Source organism: Anser cygnoides, chromosome 13 (genome assembly GCF_040182565.1).
Source record: "Anser cygnoides isolate HZ-2024a breed goose chromosome 13, Taihu_goose_T2T_genome, whole genome shotgun sequence".
NCBI classification, from domain to species: Eukaryota; Metazoa; Chordata; class Aves; order Anseriformes; family Anatidae; genus Anser; species Anser cygnoides.
The window spans coordinates 14,486,176-14,513,578 of NC_089885.1; the positions used below are offsets into that span (position 1 = coordinate 14,486,176).

A 27,403-nucleotide genomic window follows, 5' to 3' on the forward strand; every position below is an offset into this window, starting at 1 on the left:
GGGGCTGCCGAGGAACCCTTCGGGCGCCCGGCGTGAGCCCCGGCCGGTCCCTCTCGGGAGGCAACCTTTGCTCCGGGGAGTGACACCCGCCGCCTTCTCCCCGGCACACCTGGCATTTCCCCCGGGGAGGCGGAATTCTCCCTTTCCCGCCCAATTTTTCAGTCATTACTCAAAAAAAAAATCAAATTTCCCTTCATTGCTGCAGCCTCCTGTGGTGGTGGTGCTCTTGGGGGTTGTCTGTGGCGTGGCCCAGCGCTGCGGTCGGGGCCTGTCAGAAGAGTGTAGTAACTCTGCCGTGCTGTAACTTTGATTAGCTCCTGACAGTTGGTGATGTGCTTCGTGTTGGCCGTGCGTCTGATTTTGCAGATTTGTATTTTCACACTTCTTTTCTCCGTTTCAGTCACTAATCGAGCTCTTTGTGAACAGACTGGACTCGGTTGAATCGGTTCTGCCCTATGAGTATGATGCGTAAGTACATCACAACAGGCTTGCAGACGCATTTGGAAAGCCTGTTCTCTGTTCTTAGTGCAGTGATACAACCCATAACACAAATACTCTTGTTTCTTGTAAGCCTTGTTTTGGATGTAGAGAAAGGATTGTTTTGGATGTACAGATAGCAGAGCAAATCCAGTACTCATCAGCAGGACTAAAATGCAAGAGTGGAAAGGATGAAGGCCAACCCTGTGCCCTCTGACCACCTTCTGTTATTGTTAAAGATGAGGTTGTTGAGTTTCTACAGTTTTTTTTGCATTTAAGCTCAGTTTTAGATTTAGCATAGACTGTTTGACACATTTGAAACTCCTTCCTATTTGTCAAATCCAGGAAGACAGGATCTTTGTGTTCTTGGTTTTTGGCAACTAAAGTAACTGAAAGAAGAGTCGCTGTTATTTTTCTTTTACCGCCAAAGCTCTGTATGTAATTTTTGGGTTTTATTTTCACTTTGATTCTTGTTGGTGAATACTGTAACTATCTACAAAAGCACTTCTAGTAAGCAGTTATATGCGATCAATAAAATTGCCTTGCTGTTTAACATAGAGAAAAGAGAAACTTGCTGTTAATGTAGCTCTAACGCTGTGTAATGCAACAGTAGCAACAAGGCCACAGACTAGCTCAAAAAGCCAACAATATCTCTATTTGCACTAAAGTTTATGAAAGCCAATGAATTTAGGCCCACACATTGAGGAAAAGTACTTATTCAGCAAAGATAAGTGAATTTCTTTTTTTCATAAGCTACTGCTGACCGTGTTTAAATAATAAAGACTCAGAATGGTTATATTCTCTTTCCTATGTTCAGCTGTTTCAGACTACATTGAGTCAAAAAGAGTTGGTGAATGGCATTTAGCAGTGTGGCACATTAATATTGGAAGTACTTCCCTTCTTTGGAACATGTTTCATATTAAAGAATCTTTGTAAAAACCGCTTTAAGAATGGGGGGTGGTTATTTTTCTGTTTTTGTTTTTTTTTTTTTTCCAAGAGAATGGGCAGACAGTCTGTGACAGGTTCTTTTTTTTTTAATGTGAAACATGATATTGTTTGTTTAAACTCTACTTGAAAAGACTGTTTGGACTAAAAGCCACCTGTTTTGTTAAATATACTTTACCTTTGAAATATCTTGGTTGAAAGTGACATCAGATAGGAATATTTCTATTTAGTATATACAGAAGCACTTCTATTTTTATTAACAGCTGCAGACCTACTGAAAGAAATGTGAAAACTGCAATGCTAAGGACAAAACTTAAGAAATTGTTTTAGGCTATTATTTACAATTATATACTAATTAAAAATTAAAGGTTATCTTTTCTACTTTTTTTTTTTTTCCAGTTTTGACTTCTGTCAAGATAAGGAAGAGAAAAGACCATCAGAAAATCTTGGGCAAGTGCTGTTTGGAGAGAGGATAGCATCATCTCCATATAAGGTTGTTCCATCCCTTAAATACAATCCTGTTTAAATTTGATAGCTCTCTTTTTGTTGGCTGTAGTCCGTAGATATAGCTGAAGACATGGCTGAAGAATTAATGTTTGTGTGGGTTTTTTGTTTTCGTTTTTCATTTAAACTTTGTACAGTTTATGCAATAAAAATGAACAAAAAAGAAATCCTTCCAGTTCCAAAAGCATCAAAGGGTGGCTAATTAAAGTTAGGAAGCTGTGAGCCAGTAATCACTCTTCTTTCCTGTTTCTCTATGATAGAGGAATCGAGAAACTAATTAGTTCTGGAACAGCTGGGTGTATAGCCTAGAGTGTTAGGTGATCTGAAATCATTATTTTTTTGAGCTGTAATATAGGAGGCTATAAACTGTTGGTTCAGGAAATGTTTCTCATATATCTTGGTTGTGCTGTCAGGCAACTTCCAGAGTAGGAAGGGAAGCCAAGCTGGGGCTCGTTTCCAGCTTTCCCTGCTTGTATGCATTTAAAATCTGTTGTATAAAACCAACATTTTCATTTTTGAAGCATGCCATTTGAAATCTTCTATAAAATAAAGATGTGCAAGTATTCCGTAGATTAGGTATTTTTCTGTCTTGTGCACTGTGTTACCAATGACAAAAAAGTAGCATCTGTCAAGTACTGGCCAATCAGATTGGGAAATTTATTGGCAATAAAGGAGATATGGTCAAACTGTGGCTCTTAACGCTTGAAAACTATGCTGTTCAAGTTGGCTTTCCAAACTGGGATTTGTTGGTGAAACTGAAAACTGGGCTATGCTTGTCTCTGAGGTTACTGGATAATCCAAATCTCTGTGAGACAATGAGGCAGCAGAGTTTGAGTCTACTGCTGCTCAGTCATTAGGGACCTAGTCACATCTTTTCATAGGACTGTTAAGAAGGTGATGACTCCTCCCTTGTGTAAACTACTCCTAGAGGTCTCGTTCTCCTTGATTCTCTGAGCTAATGTAGTTTTGAGTCATGCGACTGCTAACCGCAAGAAGTTTTTAAATACAAAGTACGATGTGTCATTTGGGTTTGATACCTGTAGTTTAAGAATTGTAACAGTTAAGTCTTTGAAATGGCTGTATACTACAGTAATTAAAAAATGCCCTGTTATTGGTTAGTACTTAAGCCTTGATAATGGTAGAATTTTCAGTCATGTTCTTAGTTATGTTAGCTCAGTAACAGGTAAATTCTAACTGGGTTAGAATACCAGTTTGATATACAAATGTGAGCATGTTAGCATTAGGTGGTATCTGCCCTTGAAGCATAGACGTTGTGCAACATGTTGCATTTTTGGCAGCGTTGTCTGATAACTTGATCATGGGGAAACACAGCTAAAATTAAAGCAGAACATTCCATAAAGATTTAGTTAAAAGTCTGGTGTAACAGATGATGAAACTGTCAAAATAAACTGTTAAAATAAGAAAGCAATACCTTTTCTGCTAACTTTAAAATGTTGATCATCTGAAGGTAATTTATCTGGGCTGTTGTAGACGTTTAGCAACGTGAAAGGGGAATACAGTTTCCAGATATACAGAACTCTTGAAATTTAGTTAAAGCACTTTATTGTATGGGGAATTCTGCCTCAAACTTTCGTGTCAAGGATGTATGTCGAATAAGTCAGCTTTACGTGAGAAAAGTCTGGACAGATTATTGAAGCAAAACTTAAATCACTCTTTTTATGTACTTTCATACCAGTTCACTTTTAAGAAGCAGGAAACATGCAAGAAAGTTTGTACAAGGTCTTATGACCCAGAAAACAGTGCTGATAGAAGCAAGCTGGCTTTTTTGAAGAAAGGAATGCAGTTGAACTATCAACATCACTGGTAAGCTGAGATGTGTGCTCGAGCTTTTTTCATGTTCCTTTTTTAGCATCATGTTATTTTTCTTCTAAGTGGTTGCTTTCTTCCTTCTTCTATCTGATTGTTGTCCTCTACTGTGCATCTTGTGGGTGCTACTGAAAACCGTGCATTACATGGATGCTAAATGTCAGTGTGAAATAAGGTGCATCTCTTCTGAGGACTTGTTCTTTGATGATTTCTTTATAGGATTATTGATAACATGCCTGTAACATGGTGCTATGATGTGGAAGATGGACAAAAGTACTGTAATCCAGGATTCCCAATAGGATGTTTTGTTACTCCAGACGGTAGAGTTAAAGATGCTTGTGTTATAAATGTAAGTGGTGGAACTTTTTTCTTTAGTATAGTAGATATAATTTCATTGAGAGTTTTATTTTTAAGCTTTGTTTTCCTGAAAAAGAATAGGTATCCTCCTAAGTATAGTTAATATTCAGTATGTGGGCACTGAAAAAACTGAATGCTTCTTTTGTATGCAGTGTCTCACTGATACAAGTGTCCAAAAAGACACTTTGTATGTTTGTTTGTCTACATGATGCTATAAAATAACTGTTTTGATGCCCTAGAAAACTCAGAGTTTTTGTTCTGAAATATCATATGTATCCATCCCCGCACCTATTAATTCTGTGTCCACACAACTTGAATTGTATCTGTGTGCAAGACCTTTTATGGATTTCACATACAAGCTGTCTTGTGAAGATCTAGAAATGAGCAGTGCTCTAGTTGCAGAAGTTATGTCTAGCACAGTTTACAACCTAAATATCTCAGGATTTTTCCCAGATGGCTGGAAGATAACACAGCTGTGATAGAGAAAAGAATTATATTCACAACAGTTTGAAATGTGTCACTCATCCTGGGAGTTGTATGGTGAACTACTGCTGTTACATATATTAGTGATGCAGTTCTTCTGAGGCGGAGGACCACCCTCTTGAGGGAGCTGTTTGCTGTGGCTGTGCTCTGCCACATAACTTACTGCTTGTATGTAGTGCAGTCAATTTATTTGTATTCACAGGTGATGCATTTATCATGCATGTTCACTTAACTCTGAAAATGGTCAGTGATTTGAATAACCTGCTGTAGTTAGGTGTTCAACTCTATTACTTTGTGATGTTACACCGTAGGGTTACGGAGAAGATTGATTTTATGTTACATTGATACTGGTGTATGCTGTCTTGGAAACTATGTGGTACATGGAAAATGTTTGTGGCAAAGTCAGCAACTTAAAAAAATATTTATTTTTTTTTTTTGGTAGGTTGAGCTTCATACATAAGTGGCAATGGTTGAATTTCCCAGTGAGTGCTCAGGGAGCTTGTATGGTATATCCATGAAATGCTGTACACAATGGGTGTGCTAGCTATGGTGTGGGTGCTTTGCTAGCGTAGCTGCAATACCGAGCTTCGGTTTTATGTCTGTAGCATCTCATTGCAATGAGAATGTTGCAAAGCATAGCAGTAGAAGAAAGAATTGTTACCTGGGCAAATAAGAACCTAGCACAGGGAATATGACTGATCTCTGGACTGAGTTGGGGAATATCATCCTCCTCAGGAAGTATACCTAAATAACTATTTTGGAAGATGTAATTATCCCTTCAAAATGGGGCAGAAAAGAGGTTGTTATCACGCAGTGTCAGAACTACTGTTCATCCTCACATTTATGCAGCTAACAAACTATATTACTGCCTCAGCTGCTACTTTAAATTGGAGGGAAAAGGTACCTAAAGGTATCTTTAGATAGGGTTATAGTACGATACAGGCATGATTCTAGTCTTCTGGCAGTTAAAGGTGAGGAATCCAGATAACTTTAGTGCAAGACACTAATGTTTTGCTGAGAGGGGCAGGAGAGGAATATTTTATGGCAGTTGGAAAGTGGCTAACATATAAAACCAAGAAAGGAACTTCAAACTTGGAAACTCAACTGGAAGTCCATCATCCTGGTCCCTTAATTCAAGTGAAAGTTATGGTTAAAGTTTTCTAAACAATGACAATTGTGAGAAGAAAGGAAAATTCAAGTCAACTTGAATTGACTCAGGTATCTTCTGTGATTTTTTTTGAATGTGAACTTTATATAGTTCTTCAATTCCAAATTCTGGAAGGATATGGATGACAAAGCAGAATAGCTACTGAAAGTGAAAGGTATTTTTCTGAAGCAGAACCTGTTTTGTCAGCTTCAGTAGCTGGAGTGTCTACCAGGTTGGCTGTATGTCTTGGGTGGGAGTGGTGGTGAATCTGAATTACTTGCAGCTTGAGTAAGATCTTTGAACTTGTTTTGGCAACTTTGTACAAAAATAGTGTCAAATGCTTTTAAATCTTAATAGAAACACGTGATGATTTAACTATTATGTGGGTTTTATTTAGATAACATACTACAATATACTATTTAAGAAAATGTGTATATATTTTATACAAGCGTGTAGAAAAACGTTTTTCCTGCTCCTTCATTGGACAGTAGTCTCATTCTAAAATTCATGACTGCATTGCGCCCTCTCCTGCTGGAAGTTTCTTAAGCTCTTGATGATATTTTTTAGTCAGAGTTTAACAAGAAGAACACTTTCTACCTCTTCAACCACGTTGACATAACAATCATGTACCATAGTGGGAAGGATGAAAACTGGCCTGGTGCAAGACTGGTGATGGCACGACTGAGACCACAAAGGTAATTCTGCATTAGAGCAGCAAATTCTAATACTGAGGAATCTATCAGTAGTTGCAAACTTTGAAATGATGCTTGGCGTTACTAAGTTCTGAGGAACCAGTTATTTTGAACTCTGGTGAAGTTTTCAGTGTACTGGTTCACAGCTGGAACTGTGTTTGCAAAGAGCAGTTCCATGACTGTAAATGTCGTATAACTTTGCTTTTCAGATGTTCTCCAAAGTCCATCCTGATTGGAAAAACTGCTTTTGTGGAGTCTTATAACCTGACACAAACAATAGAAGCATTCTCATGTTTATATTGATTTGCGTATGGCTGTGTATTTTTTTCCTTTAACAAACATGTTTTAGATACACAAGAAACATCCATTAACTGAGTTAAAGTTTCCCTTGTCATCTCTCTTATTTTTGCTGCACTGCACCCCAAAAGTGCTCTGTACAAAGGTGCGGTATTTGTACAGATATACTTTTTCCTGCGTTAGTTTGGATATTGAAGTACAAGTGAAGTACCAAGTTAATACTGCCATTCAAAACAGCAGAATATCTGAGAAGACTGACTTATCTTCTTATAAGTAGCTTTTTGGTTTCTGCACTACTAGGTTGACCAAGAAAGGAGATGCAAGAACTCAGAGGTTGGACTGAAGCGATTACTTTGGCCTATTGCCAGTTTGCTCATGCATAGTTAATACTTATATTTGAGAACTGCAGTTCAGTCTTCCACCTTTTCTATAGGGATTAAGTACGTTCTTAAATTACGTGACTACAACTTCTCAAATTATACAGATGTGTATGATCTGTATAGAGATTTGGATGTAGTTTTTTTTTTTTTTCTGTTGCCATGGTATGGTGTATTTTTAGTGAATTTTTAGTGAATTATACTTGCTATACTTGTTTATTCCTTCCATTTTCCTCTGCTCCCAGATGGTGGCAAGAAGATTCTACAAACCTTCTCCATTTTTGTTTAATGCTTTATTGGTTGAATCCTGAGTGGTTCAGAAGTAAGAGAACTTGATTGTAATGCAAACCACAAGGGGGCACAGTTAGGTTGCACATAACCTTAATTTTGTCATTCTGTGACCTGATGTTTTGCTTGGTGCTTTGCTTCAACCTTTAGTCTCTCCCAATGGGCAGTATTTGAGGTTGGAGCACCCTAGACTGTTCATGAAAGTTTTTATTATCTTGTAGCTTGACTCAGTTGTTGACATGTAATAATGCATATAAGGAATAATTGTTTAGCTACGCTGGGTAACTACATCTTGGCCGAGAGGATGTGAGAGGGAAGCTATTTTCCAGTGTTAGAAAAGGTTCACAGGAGTAAATTCAACCAAACCTTAAGGTTTCTTTGATTTTGTGCTTCTATAGCTGTAGTATTTCTAAGGTGCAACAGAGAAGGGTTTGTGCGTTTGAACTGTAGAATGTTGTTCAGAGTTGTTCTATATTTTTCTGAGTATTAAAGACTGAATAGAGGTGAAATTAGACTACTTGTATAGGAATGGAAAATTAAAAGGTTTACGCAGTTGCTTCTGTTGCCCCAGTGTTTAAAAACAAATAAAAGGCACTCGCAAAATCACTAAAAATAAAATATACAACTTTCCCCTAATGACACTTGAGGGAAAGTAAGAACCTGTGGGAGACTGATAGTCTCCATCTTCCTTGTTGACAAGCATATACTGATGTTAAGTCCCTCACCAATAACGCGGTCTTGTTTAAAATGTGGAGGGGAGGTATGATGGCAGAGAAAGGGGTATTTCATGTTAAAACTTACCTTCGTACCAGGTAAAGATCTTCAGGTTTCATGGCACCGTTAATCAAGCAGCATATTAGCTTAGGACTAGGTTGCTGTTCTGATGTGGCAAAAAAAAAAAAGTGGGTAGGGCAAAACTATATCTCCCGTAGTTTTAGAGGTCTTCATTTCTTGTCTCTCACGTACTTGACAATCCTGAGCATACCTGTAATGTTCTTAAGCGCCCAAACGTCTGAACAGGTATTAACTGAACTTAAGATAGTGATCCAAATCCCTGGGATGCTTTCTAGGGAGATTTTAACTCACTGCAAGTGCTGGTGGGAAATAGTGTTCAGCTCTGCTATAACTCTAAAGTTGTTACAGAAATTATGAATAATTATGCCTAATTATATACATGTATTTCTTCCATATTATCTGTAGCTACAAACATAAGAGATAATAGAGGTATCTTTGAAGATCTTTGACCTGTAGTGGTAGAAGCATGGAAAAGCAAATTCTCAAGGAAGTTGAATAGCTGATTCAAAATTATATACAGTGCTCTCCCTGTTCTTTTTTTCCAATAAAAACACATTCTGATTACCTTTAAAAAGAAATTGTGAAAATTCATGCTGTTGATTAGATGCAATTTTATTTTATTTAACTATTTTTTCCTTAGCTACAAACATACAGATGAAAACAACTTAAGCTGTGAAGGTCCACCTATGGAGATTCCTGGAGAATTCAACAGCAAACTGAATTTGATCTATACTTACTCGGTGACATTTGAAGTAAGTATTGAATCTGTTATACATAATTCCCCAAAAGTACAAACCCAGAAAAACTGGATGATTTGCTATGAGCCATAACTGTGTTAAAGCAGTGTACATTCCGTAAGGATGATCTTGTGAAGCATTTTTCCCCAAAACTACTATGTTTCCATTGCTGTAGTTTAAGTGACACTTGGAATATGTAGAGATCTTTTGCCTTCATCCCCCCACCATCATTACCATCATTCAGGATTCCGTTGGTCAAATATCCTCAAATTTTATTTGTAACTGCAATCTTTACTGTCTTATTGAGAACCAGATCTTTTGGTATTAGAAAACAAGTGGAAAAAATGTAGACTTCAGTTTTGCCCTGTTCTATTCAATCTAATGACTTTCTGTTAGTAATAACTTGAAGAGTTCTGTTCCTTGAGTTATACTGTGTTTTTCAGAGTTCAGTCTGGTTAGCATGAGTCTTGTGGTGAAGAAATGTTTATATAATATTTGGAAATACTTCTGCATTAAGGATTTATCATATCATAAAGCTGTTTTTCTAGTGATGTTGCAGTTTTTGTCTGATGGTGCCATGCTTTCATTTGGTAGCTTTTTTTTTTTTTTCCTTTTGAGTAGGGGGCCATTTGTCTTTTAGAGTATTATGCTTTATTCAGCCTGCTACAACTTAGGCAGGAGGAAATCTGGCTTTCTTGCTACTGTGTCTTTACCCCAGCATGGAAAGTGAGCCTCCTGTGGGGGTGAGAATAATGTGATTTGAGCTATTGCAAACCTTGGTGCCTCACTTCAAGTCTGTCCTGAAGTCATGGTTATTCTTCTGATGTAAGACACTGATCTTAAAGGATTTGGCTTGAGACCACCAGCTTATTTTGCATAGGCAGTCAAGCCGCCATCATGTGGTAACAGCTTTCGTTGTACCAAATGGAATTTGATTTGAACCAGTGACCTTGAGGTGCAAGGCTCTATATGCAGTTACTTTTCCCTTGAGACACTCAATCCTCCTTAGACTCTCTGATTTTACTACGTGAATGAACCTCCTGTCTATTAACATTTTTGTTTAAATTTCGATGATGAATTGCAATGTAGACTTGCAATGTGCACTTTGTCCTGTTATCGATGCAATGTGTTAGGTATTTGGGCTGTTTACTCTCTTTTTCTTGGGAATAGAGCAGGTAAGGCTGAACTGCTGTTGGTTCAGATGCTTCCAGCAGATGGCACTCAAGGCACTTCAAAATTGACTTTTCCATGTTATCCATTAGCTTTGATTTGAAATGAAAGAAAAAATAAAATATATCAGGCATTATCAATAGTTTCAAAATAAATTAAAAGGATAGTATTCATCAGTGAAAAATATTTTAAAAGATGAAAACATTAGTTTCAGTAATCTTGAATACATAAACAGGTAAAATGCATTTATGGTCCTTTTTGATATGAGAGCTGATTTCTGATGAGAAAGCTTTGGTGTCTGTTCTAATTCATTATAAAAGGCCAAGTATTCAGCTTTGTGTGTGTGCAGGGTATACAATTGTGCCTCACATGTTTAGTACACAACTGTACAAAAGTGTAAGCATGTGAGCAGTTTGATACTCAAATAACAAACTTTAAAACCATCCTTCTGGAATATCTGTCCCAAGTATCCGTATCAGCTACAGATAGTGCTAGTAAAGAGTAACTTGTGGCAATTTCAGCCACTTAGTTGTATTGGTGCAATTCATTGTAACATTTTTTTGATTCAGAACATGACCTGAAACTTAAATCCTAGGCCATTGTCAGTGTAGTCTAAATTTTGATAATTAACTGTACAGATTTATCACCTGGTAAATAAGCAAAAAAATTCGTATGAACTTCACACCAGTCAGGAAACAGTTTGGTAACAGGACAGCAAATGTACCTTCCATGAGACTAGCTGGTGGAGGACAGGGCTTGGAGGTCAGAAGTTATCGCTTGTACAGCTTTCACATTAAGCATCTAGAGGAGGAGATAGGAGAGGATGGAAGTCTTTTTTGAAGAGGAAACTTCCTGAATGATTTCTTCTTATATCCTTCAAAGGGAAAATGGAAATCAAAGTTGTCAGTGGGTGTGTTGCCAGGAGTGGAAAATAGTCTGTGTCATACACCATTATGGCAGGGAGCAAGAAAGTTTGTGCTAAACACATTAAAGATGATGAGAAAGGGAAAATTCCAGGGAAAACTAGAAACATGCTCATAAAGTGCGTTGAACAAAGTTGAAGTTTCATGTCATGTGCTATGCTGGGAATATCTTGTAGCAATGGCATGATTGTATTTGGGAGTTGCAGGCAGCTAGATATCAAATCATGGGAAGATGAGGCTTAGTGAAGCCCCATTTGAAGGTAGATTCCTTTCAATAAATGAAATATTCTTTGAAAGGCTCAAGAGATGAAAAGAATTATTAATGTACGAGGGAGGTCTAACATCCAGGGCTGATACCAAGCTTAGATATTAATGCTGAATGGAAGGTTTCTGGAAGAGATTTTGTGTGCTTATTCCTTCTCAGAGACTGCAACAAACTTGTACTTGTCTCTATTAATTGCTATTTAATTTCTTTATAGGAAAAGAATAATATTAAGTGGGCTTCCAGATGGGATTACATTTTGGAGTCCATGCCACACACAAACATCCAGTGGTTTAGGTATGACTTGCATTTATGCAGTGAATAACCTTGCTGGGGAGCACAAAGGCTTCTTATTTGTGCTTCTAGAGATACATAACTTCTGCTGTGGTAACACAAAGTCTGTTAGTCTTCAGGCAAGTAAACTTTCTTGTTTTCATATGTGGAGTGACTTATCAGTCTTGCATCTCTTGGGAGCAACCGTAGTATTGCATTTCACCAAAGGAATGCAACATTAGTGTCCAAAAGGAAGGCAACCTCTATGGTCTTACTTCTTCATCTCCATTTTGTAAAACTTCTGAGAAGTTGCTGCTCGGCAGTGTTGTTATTGTTACTGGCTTTTGCCATTTGTGAAGTAAGAGGTACATATGTCCACTGCACGTTTTGTACAGAGCAGCTGCAAACAAAAAAAAAGGGCTTCTTTTATGAGTAAAATATATCAAGTAAGTGTATAATTTATGTTGAAATGATAATGTTTTGCAATATTAAGTGTTTGAAAAGGCTGATCAGATTAAATATGTATCCAGAAAATACTAACAGGCATGATGTAGATTTGATTGGCTCATACATGTAAAATCAGCTTTGAGAGCTGTAGCTGTTTCACTAGGAAAATACCTTTGGAGCTATATAAAAAGGAAGATGAAGAAATGCAATATGTAACTGTCTTGAGAATTAACAACATAAATAGTATTCTTGCTTCTGTCTCCTAAGAAATCATAAAGGTACACAACTTAAAATGGTGTATCTTCTCTGTATGAGAAAGTACTAAAAGGTCTGATGGAATGTCTTCTCTAATATCTGAGTATCTGAGGCTATTCCTATTGACTTGAGCTGTACATGTGGTTTTGAATTGGACTGCATGTACTGAAACCTGAATAAGTGGACTGAAAGCCTGACTTTTTTTTTCTTTACCTACAGTATAATGAATTCCCTCGTAATTGTTCTCTTCTTATCTGGCATGGTGGCTATGATCATTCTGCGGACCCTTCATAAAGATATTGCAAGATACAACCAGATTGACTCTTCTGTGAGTAAGATTTACAGCTTTTGTATATGTGAGCATGTTTTCTGGCAATGGGGATATCTCTCAAATAGTTTCTATACAATCTGAAGAGATGTATAACTATCTAGAATTTGAAACATAATTTATCTGGGAGTTAAAAATAGCTTTATTGCTATTTTGTCCCTCCTAACAGAAGGAATAAATGGACAGATATGACAGTCATTCTTCTTGGGCGTCGTTTGATGAACTTTTAATCTGCAAGGACAGACTTCAGCTTTAGGAAGTATGTGGAGTGATTCACAGATTTATTTTTTTGCTAGTGAACAAACTCCTTTTTAAAATGTAAGTCCCTTTGTTCCAAAGTCTTAACAAAGGAAAGCTGGTGTTTTTTTTATTTTGTTTTTAACGTAGATTTTCACAGCATACCAACAGCCACAGGATACACTGCAGACACTGAAAAGCTGAAGGAAAGTATTCTGTCAGTGGTTCACCATCAGAAGGTGTCAATTGCTCTGAGTCCTATGACTGCATTATGGAGTCAGTCAGGATGTACAGAGGGTAGCATGACACTGATCTAAGCAGCCAGTAATGTTCTTTATGGAATCTGCATCACTGGAGATACTCGGAAGCCATCCGGACATGGTTCTGGGTAACCTGCTCTAGGTGGCCCAGCTTGAGCATGGGGGTTGGACAGGATGACTTCCAGAAATCCATTCTGACCTCAGCCAGTCAGTGATTCTATGACTGGCAACCTGGGATTATACAGAAGATTCCCCATCAGTGGAGCCCTGTTTGTAGTCATGTTACGTAGATTTAGCACAGGAGCTGTGCTGTAACTGTCGTAGGTATATGTGCAGCACAGAAACAAAGATTTTGCAATCCATTTGGCATGTTTTCTCTCTAAAAATGTGTTTTAAAGTTTGAACAGCCAAACTTGTGAAGAGCAGATATTTTTATTGATAGCCGTGTTTTCCCCTCTTGATGAGAGATCAGGCTTAAAAACTACTGCAGCCAGGTATTGTGTCTATCTGAAGCTGCAATAAGAAGCTCCATTGTTGTAACTTTTTCAGTTCCACGGTGGTATTTTTGTGTAGTAGTTTGGCAGGTAGCTTGTCCAGAAAGCAAATGTGCTAGCATGTGACTTGAAAAGTTTAGAAAATCTGTGGTCTAACTCTCATAAGAAATATCATTCTATGTATCTTTGTAAGGTAAGTGAAATCCTTTAAAAGTAACAGACAGTTATAGCAAAAAAAGTTTAAAATAAATAAATAAAAATTAAACTAAGGGCTAATAATGGAGTAAAATTAATGTGAGGAACAGTATTTTCTTACTAAATGTGACAGGAGAGATTCTGATTAACATAGACTAATACAAATTGATGTTGCCTTCTGTCAGTGGCTAGAAAGTGTGATGGAATCATACACTTCCTTTCCACTGAGGAGATCACAGTATTGTATTTTGTATGCAGCATGACTTCAGCACGTTTTCAAGTAGTCTCTAGCTGTGTTAGAACTACTTGGTGTATGTAACAGTTTTTTTTTTCCTAATACAATTATCCTTGTAATCCCTGTGTCAAACTGAACCTGGTTTGTTTGACCGAAGCTTGTTGCTGACTGCCTGAATCCGTTACAAGTTCTTTCGAAATATTTACCCCTTCAGAATGCGAAGGGGCAAGTCTCTATGGTGGCTTGCTGCCTTGGAAGAGAATATAACTGATTGTGAGGGGGGGAAAAAAAAGACTTGACCAGTTGACTGAGAGTGAAAGACTGGGTGAAAATTTACTCTTTCTAATCGGTAGAAGTGGTATTTGCAAGCCAAAGATGAGAAGTAATGTCAGATACTACAAAGGTTTGAATTTGCACTGTCGTTGCTGTCTATCTGGATAAAAAAAATACTTTAAATGCACAAAAATGTTTCATATTGAAGCTAAAACATCTGAAAGTACTTTTATTCTTCTGTGTGTTTTTGATATTTAATGTCTTTTGTTAATGCAAATGCAGACAGTAATTAAAGTGGAAGAATTTTTCCATGTTCTTTAGGAGCTTCATAAAAATGAGCAGTTGTTTGATCTCTCAATTAAATCATGTTCAATATCTTATACTGTGTTGTCTTTTTATTAGTTGGTCATTCTTAATGTGATAAAGAGTGAGACTTTTAAAAGTTTGATTAGTTTTTACGGATAACAGCAGGGATAGGTGCAACTTTCAAAAAGCCACTTTTTTGTATTCTAGCCAGTGTAAGAGACTTAAAGATCCCTTGTAGTTCAAGGAGCTGATTTTAAGAAGGTGTGAAATAATGGTGCAAAAGAGGGCCCAGGCTGAGGAAGATGCAGTGAAGGAGATTAGTAATCTCACTTCGGGAATGCTGATGGTTCACTTGAACTGGTGGTTCACTGGAACACTTGAAGAGAGAGAAATGCGTGGGCCATCCATTCCAAACCTGCACATTTTCCTTATTTTGTCAGGAACTAAAGTACTAAGTGTTTATGCTTAGGGTTCACCATTTTGAAAACAGATAAGGATTTAGCTTCAGATGGTAACCTTTTACATTCTTTCATTCCTTACAGTTACCTGGGAAAAATCTTCCTTCTGTCTTTACTTTCTTATCTTCTGAACTTCAAGTAACTGTGGTGACTTATAAGAAAGTGTGTTTTTTATTCTTCTTTAACTAAACAAACCTTTCTTTACTGGAAGAGTACTGATGTGTTGGAATTTTACCGAGATACCTGGTATCCTGTCCTTTATGGGCATAGTTATAATCAAAGTGTTATCTTGTGTTTAAGAGACATTTCTCAATTTTTAATACACCAGACTTCTGAGAGTAATTTCTAGCTAACAAATGCAGGCAGAGGTATCAGCATAAGGAAGACAAAGAGAAGATGCTTTGTGTCATTCACCAGTTTGGTCTGTATTCTTTGTTGCACCATTTCTTGCGTGCTGTGATTTTGGTGTTTAAACAGTCCAGTGAACTACATGCAATTCTCTTGGGTTGAATGAAACCTGTAGCTTTTAACTGTATGAGGAAGAGAGAAGTCTTCTTGAGTGGTTGTTTGCCTGCCGTTGTGTGTTTAGGTTTTGTTTTCTGTGGGGGGGAGGTATTTGTTTTTAGCAACTTCATTGAAAAGCTGTATTCTTCAGCAGTGGTTCCTTAGTACCAATGGACTAAGGATTCCTCCCTCCCCCCATGCCATCCATCCATTCACTTCTGTCAGGGGGACAAAGAATGTTTGTACTTGCCCCTAGTGAGTCTAGGGAGCAGACTTTCTTCTGGAGTACAGGGAACAGACCACTTAATCCTTTTCAGTATTGTCATTGAGACTGATATGCTTTGGAAGAAAAAAAAAATAAAAAGAAAGCTTAGCTTGAACTACATTGAATTGCTATAATCCAAGTTAAATTAAATGAAATGTTTTGTTTTGGTTTAAATTTAGAATGATGTTACATGGTTTGGCTAATTACACTTTGTTTTTTCTTGCTCTGAGATGAGGATTTTCTTGATAAATCCTGCCTTTTTCTTGCACTGAACCATTAGGGGGTTATAAAAATCAATGAGTGATGAATCAGATGCAATTAGTCTGTCTCTAGAACTAAACTGGAGGTTAATCAAACTCTAAATATGTATTTCACATCTTGTTTCTGTTAATTCACTACTGCATTATGTATTTTTGCTAAAGACATTGTTGATTTTGTACAGGAAGATGCCCAAGAGGAATTTGGCTGGAAGCTGGTTCATGGAGATGTGTTTAGACCTCCAAGGAAGGGAATGTTACTGTCTGTCTTCTTGGGCCAAGGAACACAGATTTTCATTATGACATTTATTACTTTATGTAAGTAACTTTAGTTTATTAAGGTGATGTGTTTGTAGTGCAATAGTGTAAGAAAGATGCAATGTTTTTACACAAATATTAGAAGCCTTCTTTTGGAAGTGAAGTCCTTCCTTTAATAAAATAAAATATCAATGCTGTTTCATAACAGTAATCTAGATAGCTTCAGTAATGTTACTGGAAATGATCCTGTTCAAAATGCTGTGGTACCTGGACTAGTTCAGATTCTTCATGATTACAGAATTGAATCTTCCCTGTTACAAGCTTCTTTAAAAACAAAACAACAACAACAAAAAAAAACCACAGTTTGTCATGGTGTAAATTATCTAAGGATCCAGTTATGCAAGTTCAAAGACGTATAATCAAAGCTTTAATGTTCTCAGAACACTTTCTATCTAATATGTTTGACACAACAGCCTACAGCCATGCAGAAATAAGAGCTAGAATGCATGCCGATGAAATAATACTGACACAACATTGAGATAATGGCAGCCTGCAATAAATAACTAGACATGTACGTGACTTTGGTACCTGTCACAAGTCAGTGTTTTATTATGTTATCTATAAAGCATATTACCATTCTTTTTTCTTTTGGTTTTTTTTTTTTTGGATTTTTCTAGACATCGTGGTCTTTCAGTGCTACCACGGAACGGCTCCTTTTTTTTCTATTCATTAAGTGATGCTATAAGATTAATATAAACTTCACATTATTTTCTTTGCGGGTTTGTCCTTCATTATTGATTACAGAGCTCTTTTTAACTTATTTAACTGCTGTAGTTTTTTGCCCAACCAGAGTGTGGAGAAAGAAATGGGGATAGGAGGGGGGAGAATCCTCCTTCTGCTACAAACAAAACTTTCTGCTAGTGATCACTAAGAAACTCCTTTTCTGAGTATCTCGCTGTGCTGGCCTCTATAATTAGTTTGGACTCAGACAATATTTTTTTTAATAGACAGGCTTATTTTCAAGGTAATGCGTTCTTGAGACAAGTGTTGTCCATAGTGGTGGCAGAGTGCTTTTGTGGTATTCCAAGCAACTGACTTAGTCTTTCATCTTCATGCTTATTTCTGTCTTAAAAGGCAAACAAACCACAACCCTTAGCTCTGTCAAATTTTTTGGCTTCTCCAGACCTACTGTTCTCACATCTGCTTTATGCCGCATACTAAACTTCTCTTATTACTTACCATGTGTGAGTAGTGGCCATGCGTGTTTACAGCAGAAACGTGGGATGTTGGAAGCAGACTTCTTCAAGCTGCATTGTGGTTCAAGTTCATTGCTCGTCTCTGGGGAGGGGGGCTGTTTTTTAGTCTGCTGGCTATGAGACACTTTGTGTAAAAGTTGAGGTGGAAATAATGCTTTGTTATGAAGGAAACATTGACGGTAGGGGTACTGTCATATGATGAGATATAAGAGAACTCAAACATGTAGTCTTCATCCGAATATCTGGTGGTGGAAGGGGGTAAGCCTATACTCTGATATGTGTTACCGGAGAATCTGATGTTTCAACGAGTATCTAAATCTCTTTTTATCTTTAGTCCTAGCTTGCCTTGGTTTTCTTTCTCCTGCCAACCGTGGTGCTCTGATGACCTGTGCAGTTGTATTGTGGGTCTTACTAGGAACTCCAGCTGGTTATGTGTCTGCTAGAATGTACAAGAGTAAGTAGAAGCATTTGTTTAATGTGGCACAGCAGGTTAAACTCAGAATTGCTGAGCTTAATATAAACTTCAAACTGGAGCTCATGTCTCAGACAATAAACCTGCTTCTTGCTGCCCTGCTGTAAAACAGTTGGAAAAAGTCCACACCTTGAAATTGTTTTTACTTCTTCCCCTCAGCATTTAGAGGCGAGAAGTGGAAGACAAACGTTTTGCTTACAGCTCTGCTTTGTCCTGGGTAAGTGTTTCCCCTTGTTCTTAGAATTCCTCTTGGCCTTAGAATTCTTTTGAGTGACCGGTTGAAAACTGTTGCTTAGGAAGTTAACTTTGGCAATGTAGCTCTGTTTTAATAGGCAGTAAATCTTAAGCCAAAACAGATCTAAGAATCTGGAGAAGTTTAGTATGCTTCCAGGTGAGAATAATGCAGAGATTCTCTGAAGTTGTAAGCCTTTATATAAATGTAGGTAATGTCCAGTTTCTGAGATTGCTGTGGTTGTGTATCATACTATGGCCAATGCTGTTGTGCTTGGGAAGAGTGACAGTTCTCCTACCTTTCGTTTTCTCGTAGCTCTCAAGACCTTTTGTGAGAATTAGGTCAGTGAAGGAAGGGAATAGAAACTAATTTCTTCTGCAAGTCTTCTGTATTTCGTGGTTTCAACTTTGGCTACACGAAGTTATCCTTTGACAAATGCCCTTGGCAAAGGTTAAGGAAAAAGTTATAAATTTCTTAAGGTATTTCTGCCAAAAAAAAAAAAAGTATAAGTTGATTTCAACTAACATAGAGCTTCATCAAATGAAATGTAATGTGTTCGATAACAACTGAGTGTAGTATTTCTATGAGGAGATCTTATTTCTAAACAAAATGTGCTTCAGTCTCCCTGCTGTCATTTAGATATTATCTTGAGAGAGAAGAAACTATTTATCGGTGGAAGAAATATTGTTGTGATCATTTAAACTCCCAAATAAATTAAGTTTCACAGAGGAAGTAAAATGATTGGGGATGGTAAAATAGGAACAGATGTCTTGATTATGCTATGCTAGTTCAGTGAATTTGCATAACATCGTAAACAACCTAAGGCACTTACAGTCTCAGTAGACTGATGGGTGTTCATATATGCGGTATTTTTTTCTAGCTTTGGAGGGGGTAAGTGGGGTCTGCATTAAAAGCATGGGTAGATTATAAAATGGATTTATTTTTTATTCGACAAGATGCATACACCATAGGTAACTTTGAATGCGCTTATTTAACATGTCTATTCCCCCAAACGGTTTTGGCAAGCGTAAGGCTTCTTCTGCCTGCCTATTAATCTAGTCAAACCCTCTCTCCCCTTCCTTTCTTAATTAAATAGGGTGGAATGTGCATGTTTACTTAAGGGTAGCATAAATTCTGCCTCAGGAACCCTTTTTTAACAAAACCCAGAGAATGGTGCATTTTGCTGTGGCCCTTCCTGAGGCTGAATCTTTGTGAATTCAGAAGATTCAGAACACAGGACAGTGGGAATTCAAGCAGGCTTTTAAATGGCGTTCTCTTGCAGAACGTTAGAACGTTTTGTTTTACTTTCAGAATGGGATGTTTGAAATCTTCGTCATACGTCTTGGAGTTGTTTTTCTAAGATGGTTAGAAAATGAGGCGTATGCACTCAATGTGGGAGGAAAGAACAGGTCTGTAGATATGCCATAACTGATGACGTATTTGTTTAACTTCTCTGAAAGCGTGAGCTACTTAACTGTGTAACTTCACGAGGTGTTAATACAAAGACTCTTGAGAGATCTTCCCCATAACAATCCATCCTTCTGCTGCAATGTTGTAGCGTGGTGTATGTTTGTTGTGAAACTGACGTGGCCTCCTAATTACGAGATTTTTCTATCACTATGTTTTTTTTCAGAGAGAATTTACTGATTAGAAAGGACCTTTGTAAAGGAGTTAAAAACTGGCAATATTAGGAAAGTTGATTCCGATTTTTTTATTTTTTTTTAAAAACTAGTCTTTTAGCATAGATTTTATAATGAAATCTTTCAGTTACTTTTTTTGTTTTATGTGTAGTATCTTTAGATAGTGGCTTTACCATAGGTACCTGCACTAGAGGCATTGGGTGTTGCAAGCATTTTTATATCAACTGCACTATTGCTGAAAGTAACTACGACTGTTAGAGAATGAAAGATTGCAAGAAGCAACATTTTTCTTATGCAGGCCTTTAGCTGGCTTGGTTTTAATACTAACATATTTATTATTTCCTGAGTGCTTTTTATATTATCTGATCTTTTTTTCAGAATTGTCTTTGCTGATTTCTTCATTATGAATCTCATTCTGTGGGTAAAAGGATCCTCCGCTGCCATCCCTTTTGGTACTTTGGTTGCTATCCTAGCCATGTGGTTTGGAATTTCAGTCCCACTAACCTTTATTGGCGCATATTTTGGCTTCAAAGAGAAGGTAGGGCTCTTTGTATGCACTTTTGAAATACACTTGTCTTCTGCAGTTGAGCCATTGAATCCGTAATACAAGAACTGGTTTGACTGAAATACAGCCCTGTGACTGAAGTGATATTTCAATTCTCATGATTTTGAAATTCTATATGTGCTCATAAAAAAGCTGCATCAAACTTTTTTTCTGACTACTGGAATCAGAATTTGATAGTGCTCTTGTAGAGGTCTTAAGCGCTTGTTTCTTCTACTTCAATAGTACTTCACCCTTTTCGGTTTTGAAGTAACTTCAATTTGTGTTTCAGTAGTTTGAGATAATGCCAGGCAACTATGTTTTATTTATTTATTTTTTTTTCAATTAAAGACAGCAGAGTTCTTTCCTCTGTGTTCTAACTTGCTTAATGACCAATGGCTGGAGTGTTTAAAGTGTGTGTATTTTTCCTAATGGTAGATATCAGGTTTGTAGGGTGTTTTTTTTTTTGTTTGGTAACTTGTGATAGCTTATGGATGAAAAGAATTGAAAGTTAAGTTTATCAAATCTTTAGATACTTAATACTAGGGAAAAGTAATCTTATTTATGATGTAACAATTTATCTTTTAATCATGTTAATTTCATTCAAAGCCTATTGAACACCCAGTTCGTACAAACCAGATTCCTCGCCAAATTCCGGAACAGTCCTTTTTCACAAAACCATTGCCTGGTATCATAATGGGTGGCATCTTGCCCTTTGGCTGTATTTTCATTCAACTCTTTTTCATTCTGAATAGCATTTGGTGAGTATTGCTTTGTTGTTATTGCTGCTCTAGTTACACTGGTTTGATAGCGAGCACTGTGAGTTTGAACATTCTAAGCCAGTTAACATGAGGAATAACAGATTCTTCGTGCAGACTTTTTTGGAATTTCCAGAATCTGCATATTTTTTTCCTATGCTTAGAAATTAAAAAAAAAATGTAGTTCTTATTGACACCCATGAAGCATGAAATTAGAGTCCCAGTTGTCTTGTTTTATCTTTCTGGCTCTGAACAGCATATACACAGTTTCTTGCTGCAGTGCTTAGGTAGAGCTTAAGCTATTGTATAACTATATTGTGATCTATGAAACTAATATTATCTAGCAGCTTTAGCTCTTAAATCAGATCAATATATTGGGATTCCATCTTCTGCAAAACAAGGACTCCACCCCTTCTGAAACATCCACGACAGTCATGAATCTTGTCAAAACCTGGTTAAGCAGGTGGATAGAGAATTGACAGTAAAATCTTTCATAATTATCACAATGTAAATATGAAGAGTTTAATATTTCGTTGAATGGAAAATATTAATATTAAAGTGCCAGTTTTTTCCAACCGTCCTTGGTCTATCCTGAGATTTCTTACAGAACATTTTTCTAAATAAATTCTTAAATGTAAATATATTAGACATACCAGACTTTCACATTAGTCCTCAACAGAACTATGAACTCTGTAGTTTGTGCTGGAAAATGTAACTGACATACAAACAGGTACACTTTGGAGCTTTTATAGTTGAATTTTTTTTCCTAACTGTATGGGTGTGTTGATTTTTTGTTTGTTCTTATTAGCTTATTATATGGCCATGTAACACTGTAAGTTAACTCAGAACTTCAGCTAAAAATGATACTCTTATTTATTTATTTATTTATTTATTTTAGGTCTCATCAAATGTACTACATGTTTGGTTTCCTGTTCCTAGTTTTTATAATTCTTCTAATTACGTGTTCTGAGGCTACAGTTTTGCTGTGCTACTTCCATCTCTGTGCAGAGGTAAAAAGTACAGTTCTGATGTAGATATCATTTTTAGGTAGAATATGTTAGAAGTAGAATTGAGGTATTCACATATTCTGTGGTGTGCTGGACACCATAAATGGCTTGTATTGTCAGCCCTTGACATGCCTGTCCTAGCCACTTCTCTGAAATGCACCTCCTGCTTCAAAAAGTTCTTGTAGTTTTTCCAGTGGTACTACAACTATCATTATAAACTGCCTGCCTCCTTTAATGGTGCAGGCGTTTCTGAAAGTACATGGACATCAGCACTAGCCTTCTAGTCATACTGTTTCTGTTCATAAGTAGGCTGAGTAGGAAGACTGCTATGCAAACTTGTCATACAAGACTTCAGGCTTTATTTGATGGTGGCTTTAGCTTAGTGGTAGAAAGCAATGGGTGTGCAAAGGGGAGAAATTTTTCAAGTTGACTTATAAGGTTTGCGTGTACTTCAGGTTTTACTAGACTTTTTTCAGCACTGAAATTTATATCATTAAAAGGTATCTTTCCTTTAATGTTTGGGAGAAGGTAAAACCTGAGGTTTGTCCTGTCAAGCACTGCATAATGCCATTATGATACAGTTTCAGCATCCAGTTAAAGGTTTTGTGTGTTGACCAGGAGAGATTTACAAAAACTCTCAGCATCCATGACATTTGTATGCATTGCAAGTAGGGAGAACTTCGGTCTTTAGTATCTGTTCCTTGCAGTTACTGTCTATTCTGCTTGCAATTCAACTGCATACTAGAGCGCCTTTGCTGCTTTTTTTTTATGGTGATATGTTACTATTTGTAAAGTTGCCAATCTGAGAATGAGCACTAACAACTTTAAGATTAATCCATTGGAGCAAAAAGTCTCTGCATACATGTGGCTGATAAGTAATATTGGTACAAATATGGTGGGAAAATCTACATTTACTTAAGACAGTGTAGACTGGACCTTTATTTTCTGCAACCATCTGCAGTAGATAAGCACAAATAAACAGACTTGATCCTAGAATAATTTAGTGTTCATGGTGGAAACAGTACAGCGGACATTGAGGAAAAAAAATAGTTATGCACTATGTTGGGTTTTTTTGGAGATACCTTTGATTCTTCAAAACTTGTTTCATGAAACAACGCTAATTTTTAAAAAACAGATTGTTTATTTTTTGTTTTCTATGTGATGTTTCCTACTGAATGGTTTATTGTTTCTTTCAGGATTATCATTGGTGGTGGCGATCGTTTCTGACAAGCAGCTTTACAGCTGTTTATCTCTTTATCTATGCAGTTCATTACTTCTTCTCTAAACTCCAGATAACAGGAACTGCTAGCACTATTTTATACTTTGGTTACACAATGATCATGGTCTTGATTTTCTTCCTTTTCACAGGTGAGTATAGCATTCAATGTAAAATGAATGCAGGGGTTTCATTATTTGTCTAAATTTCACCTAACATTTCATGTTTCAGTCTGAAACATTAAATACAATTTATGACTCCTTGGTCAGTATTACTTTTATGGTTTGTGAAACCACAGTGAGATATTCTTAGAGGCTTTTTGTTTAACTTGAAATTACTTTTATAGTGCAATTTTCCGTTATTGCATATTATATTAGCAGCGAGTTCAAACCATTGTATTTTCAAAGAGCCTTTCTTGTTCACTTGGATATCAGAGGTATTTAACTTAATTTTGGATTTCATAATTGATTCTATTTCTGTAGTTAAAGATTGTACTCAGTATATGGAGGATAAAAGATGTTTTCATCTTTCACTATTAGCAGGTGAAGCAGAATGTTACTGGATGACAATAGTGAGCTCTAGTACTGTTAGAGATAGGTGAATTGTGTACCTGTTGAATTGTGGCACCCCTTCTTAACGGCACGAAAACACCTTAACTGGAGGAACCTTTTTGAAATACAGCTTTCCATTTTAGTAATCCAGTTTCTGTTCCTGATGGTACTCATGCAGACTAAGTGCCTTTTACATAATTACTCCAATATTCATAGTCATGTGGCTCAAAATATAGTTTTGAGGTTGGTTTGATGGGAAAGCCATGCCAGTTTTACCATGTGAAATTAGAAGCTCTTTGAAGCTTCTTATAGCCAGGAGTGTTCTGTATTGGTGTTCTTCACTGCTGCTGTTCTGTACGTAGTTTTAACACATGAAGTTACGTATTACTCTACTTGACATGGGAAAGTACTGCAGTGATAGAACTAGAAAAAATGCTAGTTCTTGTATAATGAATTGCTTATAAAACCAGCCTTATGTTCATTCCTGAAATTTGTTCCAAAAGAAAAGGATCTTGTTGTGGACGGTACGATGGTTCACATTGTTACTTCTTAACATCTACCTGATTATCAAAGCCTGCCGTAAATACTTTCTGTTGTCTTCGTGGAATGTGTCACTTAACTCCCTTGATGCAATTTAGAAAAGAATGGCTAAAATAAGTAATGAAAGAAGCCTTAGCATCATACTTTTTAAGTTCAGTGGTGAGAAGGACCTCCTTCATCTTTCTGTCTTTAACACTAGTTGAGTATGTACAAAAAAGATAGCACTATTCATATTAAAATGCTGAAGAAAATTACGGTGTTTGAGAAAAACAAATACTCTCTAGAAATTAAATTTAATAATAATAACTGTTACCTATTCCTAGATCTTTATTGTTTCTTGTTATTTAGAACTGTCTTCTAAGGGAAGTCAAAAGAAGCTTTAAAAACAAAAAAAGGAAAACAAGGAGGACTTAATTCTTCTAATTCTTTATTATTAGAAGGCAAACACAGAAGTTGGCATATTGCCAGTTAAAACCCTGCTTAAATCCTGGCAAAACAGACAAGCTCCAGATGTCCTCTATAATATATATATATATATAATAGATTTATTAAAAAGAAATTAAAAAAACCCACCCTGTAGTCTGAAATGTTTTAATTACTTTTAAACTAAGGCAATATGTTAATGTGTCTGGGTTTTAGCATAGGTTAGCTGCTATTCTGCCAATTTCAATTTCACTTACAAGATGCAAATTGGTAGAATTAAAAAATATCCCTTTCATATATAAAACGATAATTGAAACTGTCATGGCAGCTGCTGAAATGGCATTAAAAGCTTCAGATGTGCTGATCCTGGAGTACTTGATGTGGAGACCAGTGAGGCCCCAAAAGTACAATAATAAATAATAAACTGTGCTGCTGTTACTGCTGTGATGCTGTCACTTTTAGTTATTTACTTATTTTTAAGTATGTTGGTGGCTGTGCTATATTTGTAGTTCATGAGGACAGCTTTTACATGGTCACTTTAAAAAAAAAAAGTTGTAGAATAGCTAGTCACTAGAAAGGTGAAAGGTGTGTAGAATGTGTAATAAATCTTTGCTAATTTAAAATGCAGTAATAATTTTCTTTCCTGTATTCAGTTTGGTAGTTGATGTTTGGGCTGAAATTTAAGCTATTGCAGATAAATGATTCAAAGTTCGATGTTTTCAGCTTTATTTTGTAGAATATTCCTTAATAACACTTGCTTTGGAAAGTAAGGGTCCTTCACCAGTTTATGGAGGTTAAATAGTTTACTAACATAACTTGGCACGCTGTTTGTAGTAATAGTATTCTTCTTGTACGTATGTTCCCAAAATGGGACCTTGGCCTGTTCCACTTAAGTTAGCAGTAGGCATTCTGGTTTTCTGTGTTGCATGCTAGGTCTCAGCAGCTGTGACAGAAATATGAAGGGCAGTGTTAATACCTCCTACACGGCAGCACGTTATGTTACCGTGAGTGTTACAGAAAAGATTGTAGTGAATAACTATATAGGAACTGAATACTTGTATGGCAACAATGACAATAATATAATCTGGTGAAGACTAAGCGTGCACACCCAAACGAGACAATTTTATTTCAATGTGCAGCTAATCTTTCAAGAAGGAATAAGCATGGTTAAATGTGGATAGCTACATGATTACATGCATTTTATGCTAGGAGACGAAAAATGCTGATCGTAGTCAAAGCATGTTGCTTTAGTGACCTCTATTTTTGAACATCATTTTCACTTGTGGGTTAATGCCATTTTCAAAATTGAGTTTTGATCTTCTGGGTAGATTGTGTTTAGAATCTGAGATTCTGAAGCACCCACCACTGTGCAATGATTGAAACCAGTATGATACAGAGAGCTTTTAAGGTACATAAGAAGTATCAGCCAAGTGCAGAGTGCTTTTCTGTTTGCTTTCTTACAAATTGTTCGTGCTTTGAATTCTTTTTTCTTCATTAAACAATAAAGCTAGAAGAGAAGAATAGAGCAGAAAAGTCTGCTTAATGTATTTCGGCATTATTCTGTGGAATAATCCTTGTTTTTAATGTTGAATCTAAACTAGTTTACTAATAACCTTCCTTTAACCAGTTAGATGCTAGCTTTTGATCTTCTTTCTCATATAAGAAAACTGTTGCTGAGAGAGTGTATATTACAGGCCAGGGTATTCAACACTATAGGGACTGGAGGCCAAAAACTCGAAGAAACAACTGAGATGTCAGTGTCTCCCTAGTAAGTATAAACAGGTGCATTGGATGTATTTTGCTTCCTGGATGGAGAAACTACTCAAGACATCTTCACAACTAGGTACTTGAATTTTAAATATCTCGCACGAAAATGATCTTTTAGCTGTGCCTCCCTAGGAAGAACAGTCACGTGCAGTGGGCTGCAGTGCACTAGGATGGTATCAGCCTCCTAGACTAGCAGGAGTTGTTTAGAGAGGCAGGATCTTAAGATATGAAGGTCACCAACTTGGGGAAAAATAAAGGCTTATTCCGTGAAAGTGAGTTCTTAAATGTATGTTGTTCAAATGCTTTTTCATATAATTGAAGCTGCTGAGTACTTGTGATTGGTTAAGGTAGACATTACCCACAAAATTAATTGATCATGTTGAATTAAAACAAATAGATTTTACAGGCTCAGTGGAGGAATTGGTGTCAGGCTTGGTATCTTTGTGCTGTGACATTTAATAGATTTTCATATTAAAGCTGTGAAAACCTTACAATGGAAAGGAGTTTAGACCAATCGTAGAATAACTTTAGAGGTTACTTCTTTGAACTACTGGTGGTTTTTTGTTTTGTTTTTGAAAGTACTTACTGCTAGAATTTAACAGCTCTAAGGGAAAAAAGGCTTTATGTCTTTATGTATCTGTTTCCTGTTTTGTTGCGTTCATTGATGTGTGTCA

At 36.7% G+C, this 27,403-nt stretch overlaps 1 protein-coding gene across 1 annotated transcript in view; it reads left to right on the top strand.

Moving 5' to 3' along the window:
• LOC106037374 (transmembrane 9 superfamily member 2-like) overlaps positions 1 to 27,403 on the top strand; it is a 32,034-nt gene that overhangs the window by 342 nt on the left and 4,289 nt on the right. The window contains exons 2-16 of the mRNA XM_013183246.3: positions 401 to 468; positions 1,822 to 1,915; positions 3,623 to 3,750; positions 3,973 to 4,102; positions 6,308 to 6,435; positions 8,830 to 8,941; positions 11,499 to 11,578; positions 12,476 to 12,584; positions 16,254 to 16,386; positions 17,917 to 18,036; positions 18,214 to 18,271; positions 20,305 to 20,464; positions 21,077 to 21,228; positions 22,124 to 22,235; positions 23,429 to 23,600. Coding sequence (XP_013038700.2) covers positions 401 to 468; positions 1,822 to 1,915; positions 3,623 to 3,750; positions 3,973 to 4,102; positions 6,308 to 6,435; positions 8,830 to 8,941; positions 11,499 to 11,578; positions 12,476 to 12,584; positions 16,254 to 16,386; positions 17,917 to 18,036; positions 18,214 to 18,271; positions 20,305 to 20,464; positions 21,077 to 21,228; positions 22,124 to 22,235; positions 23,429 to 23,600 — 1,756 coding nt within the window. The remainder of the gene's footprint in view (positions 1 to 400; positions 469 to 1,821; positions 1,916 to 3,622; positions 3,751 to 3,972; positions 4,103 to 6,307; positions 6,436 to 8,829; positions 8,942 to 11,498; positions 11,579 to 12,475; positions 12,585 to 16,253; positions 16,387 to 17,916; positions 18,037 to 18,213; positions 18,272 to 20,304; positions 20,465 to 21,076; positions 21,229 to 22,123; positions 22,236 to 23,428; positions 23,601 to 27,403) is intronic.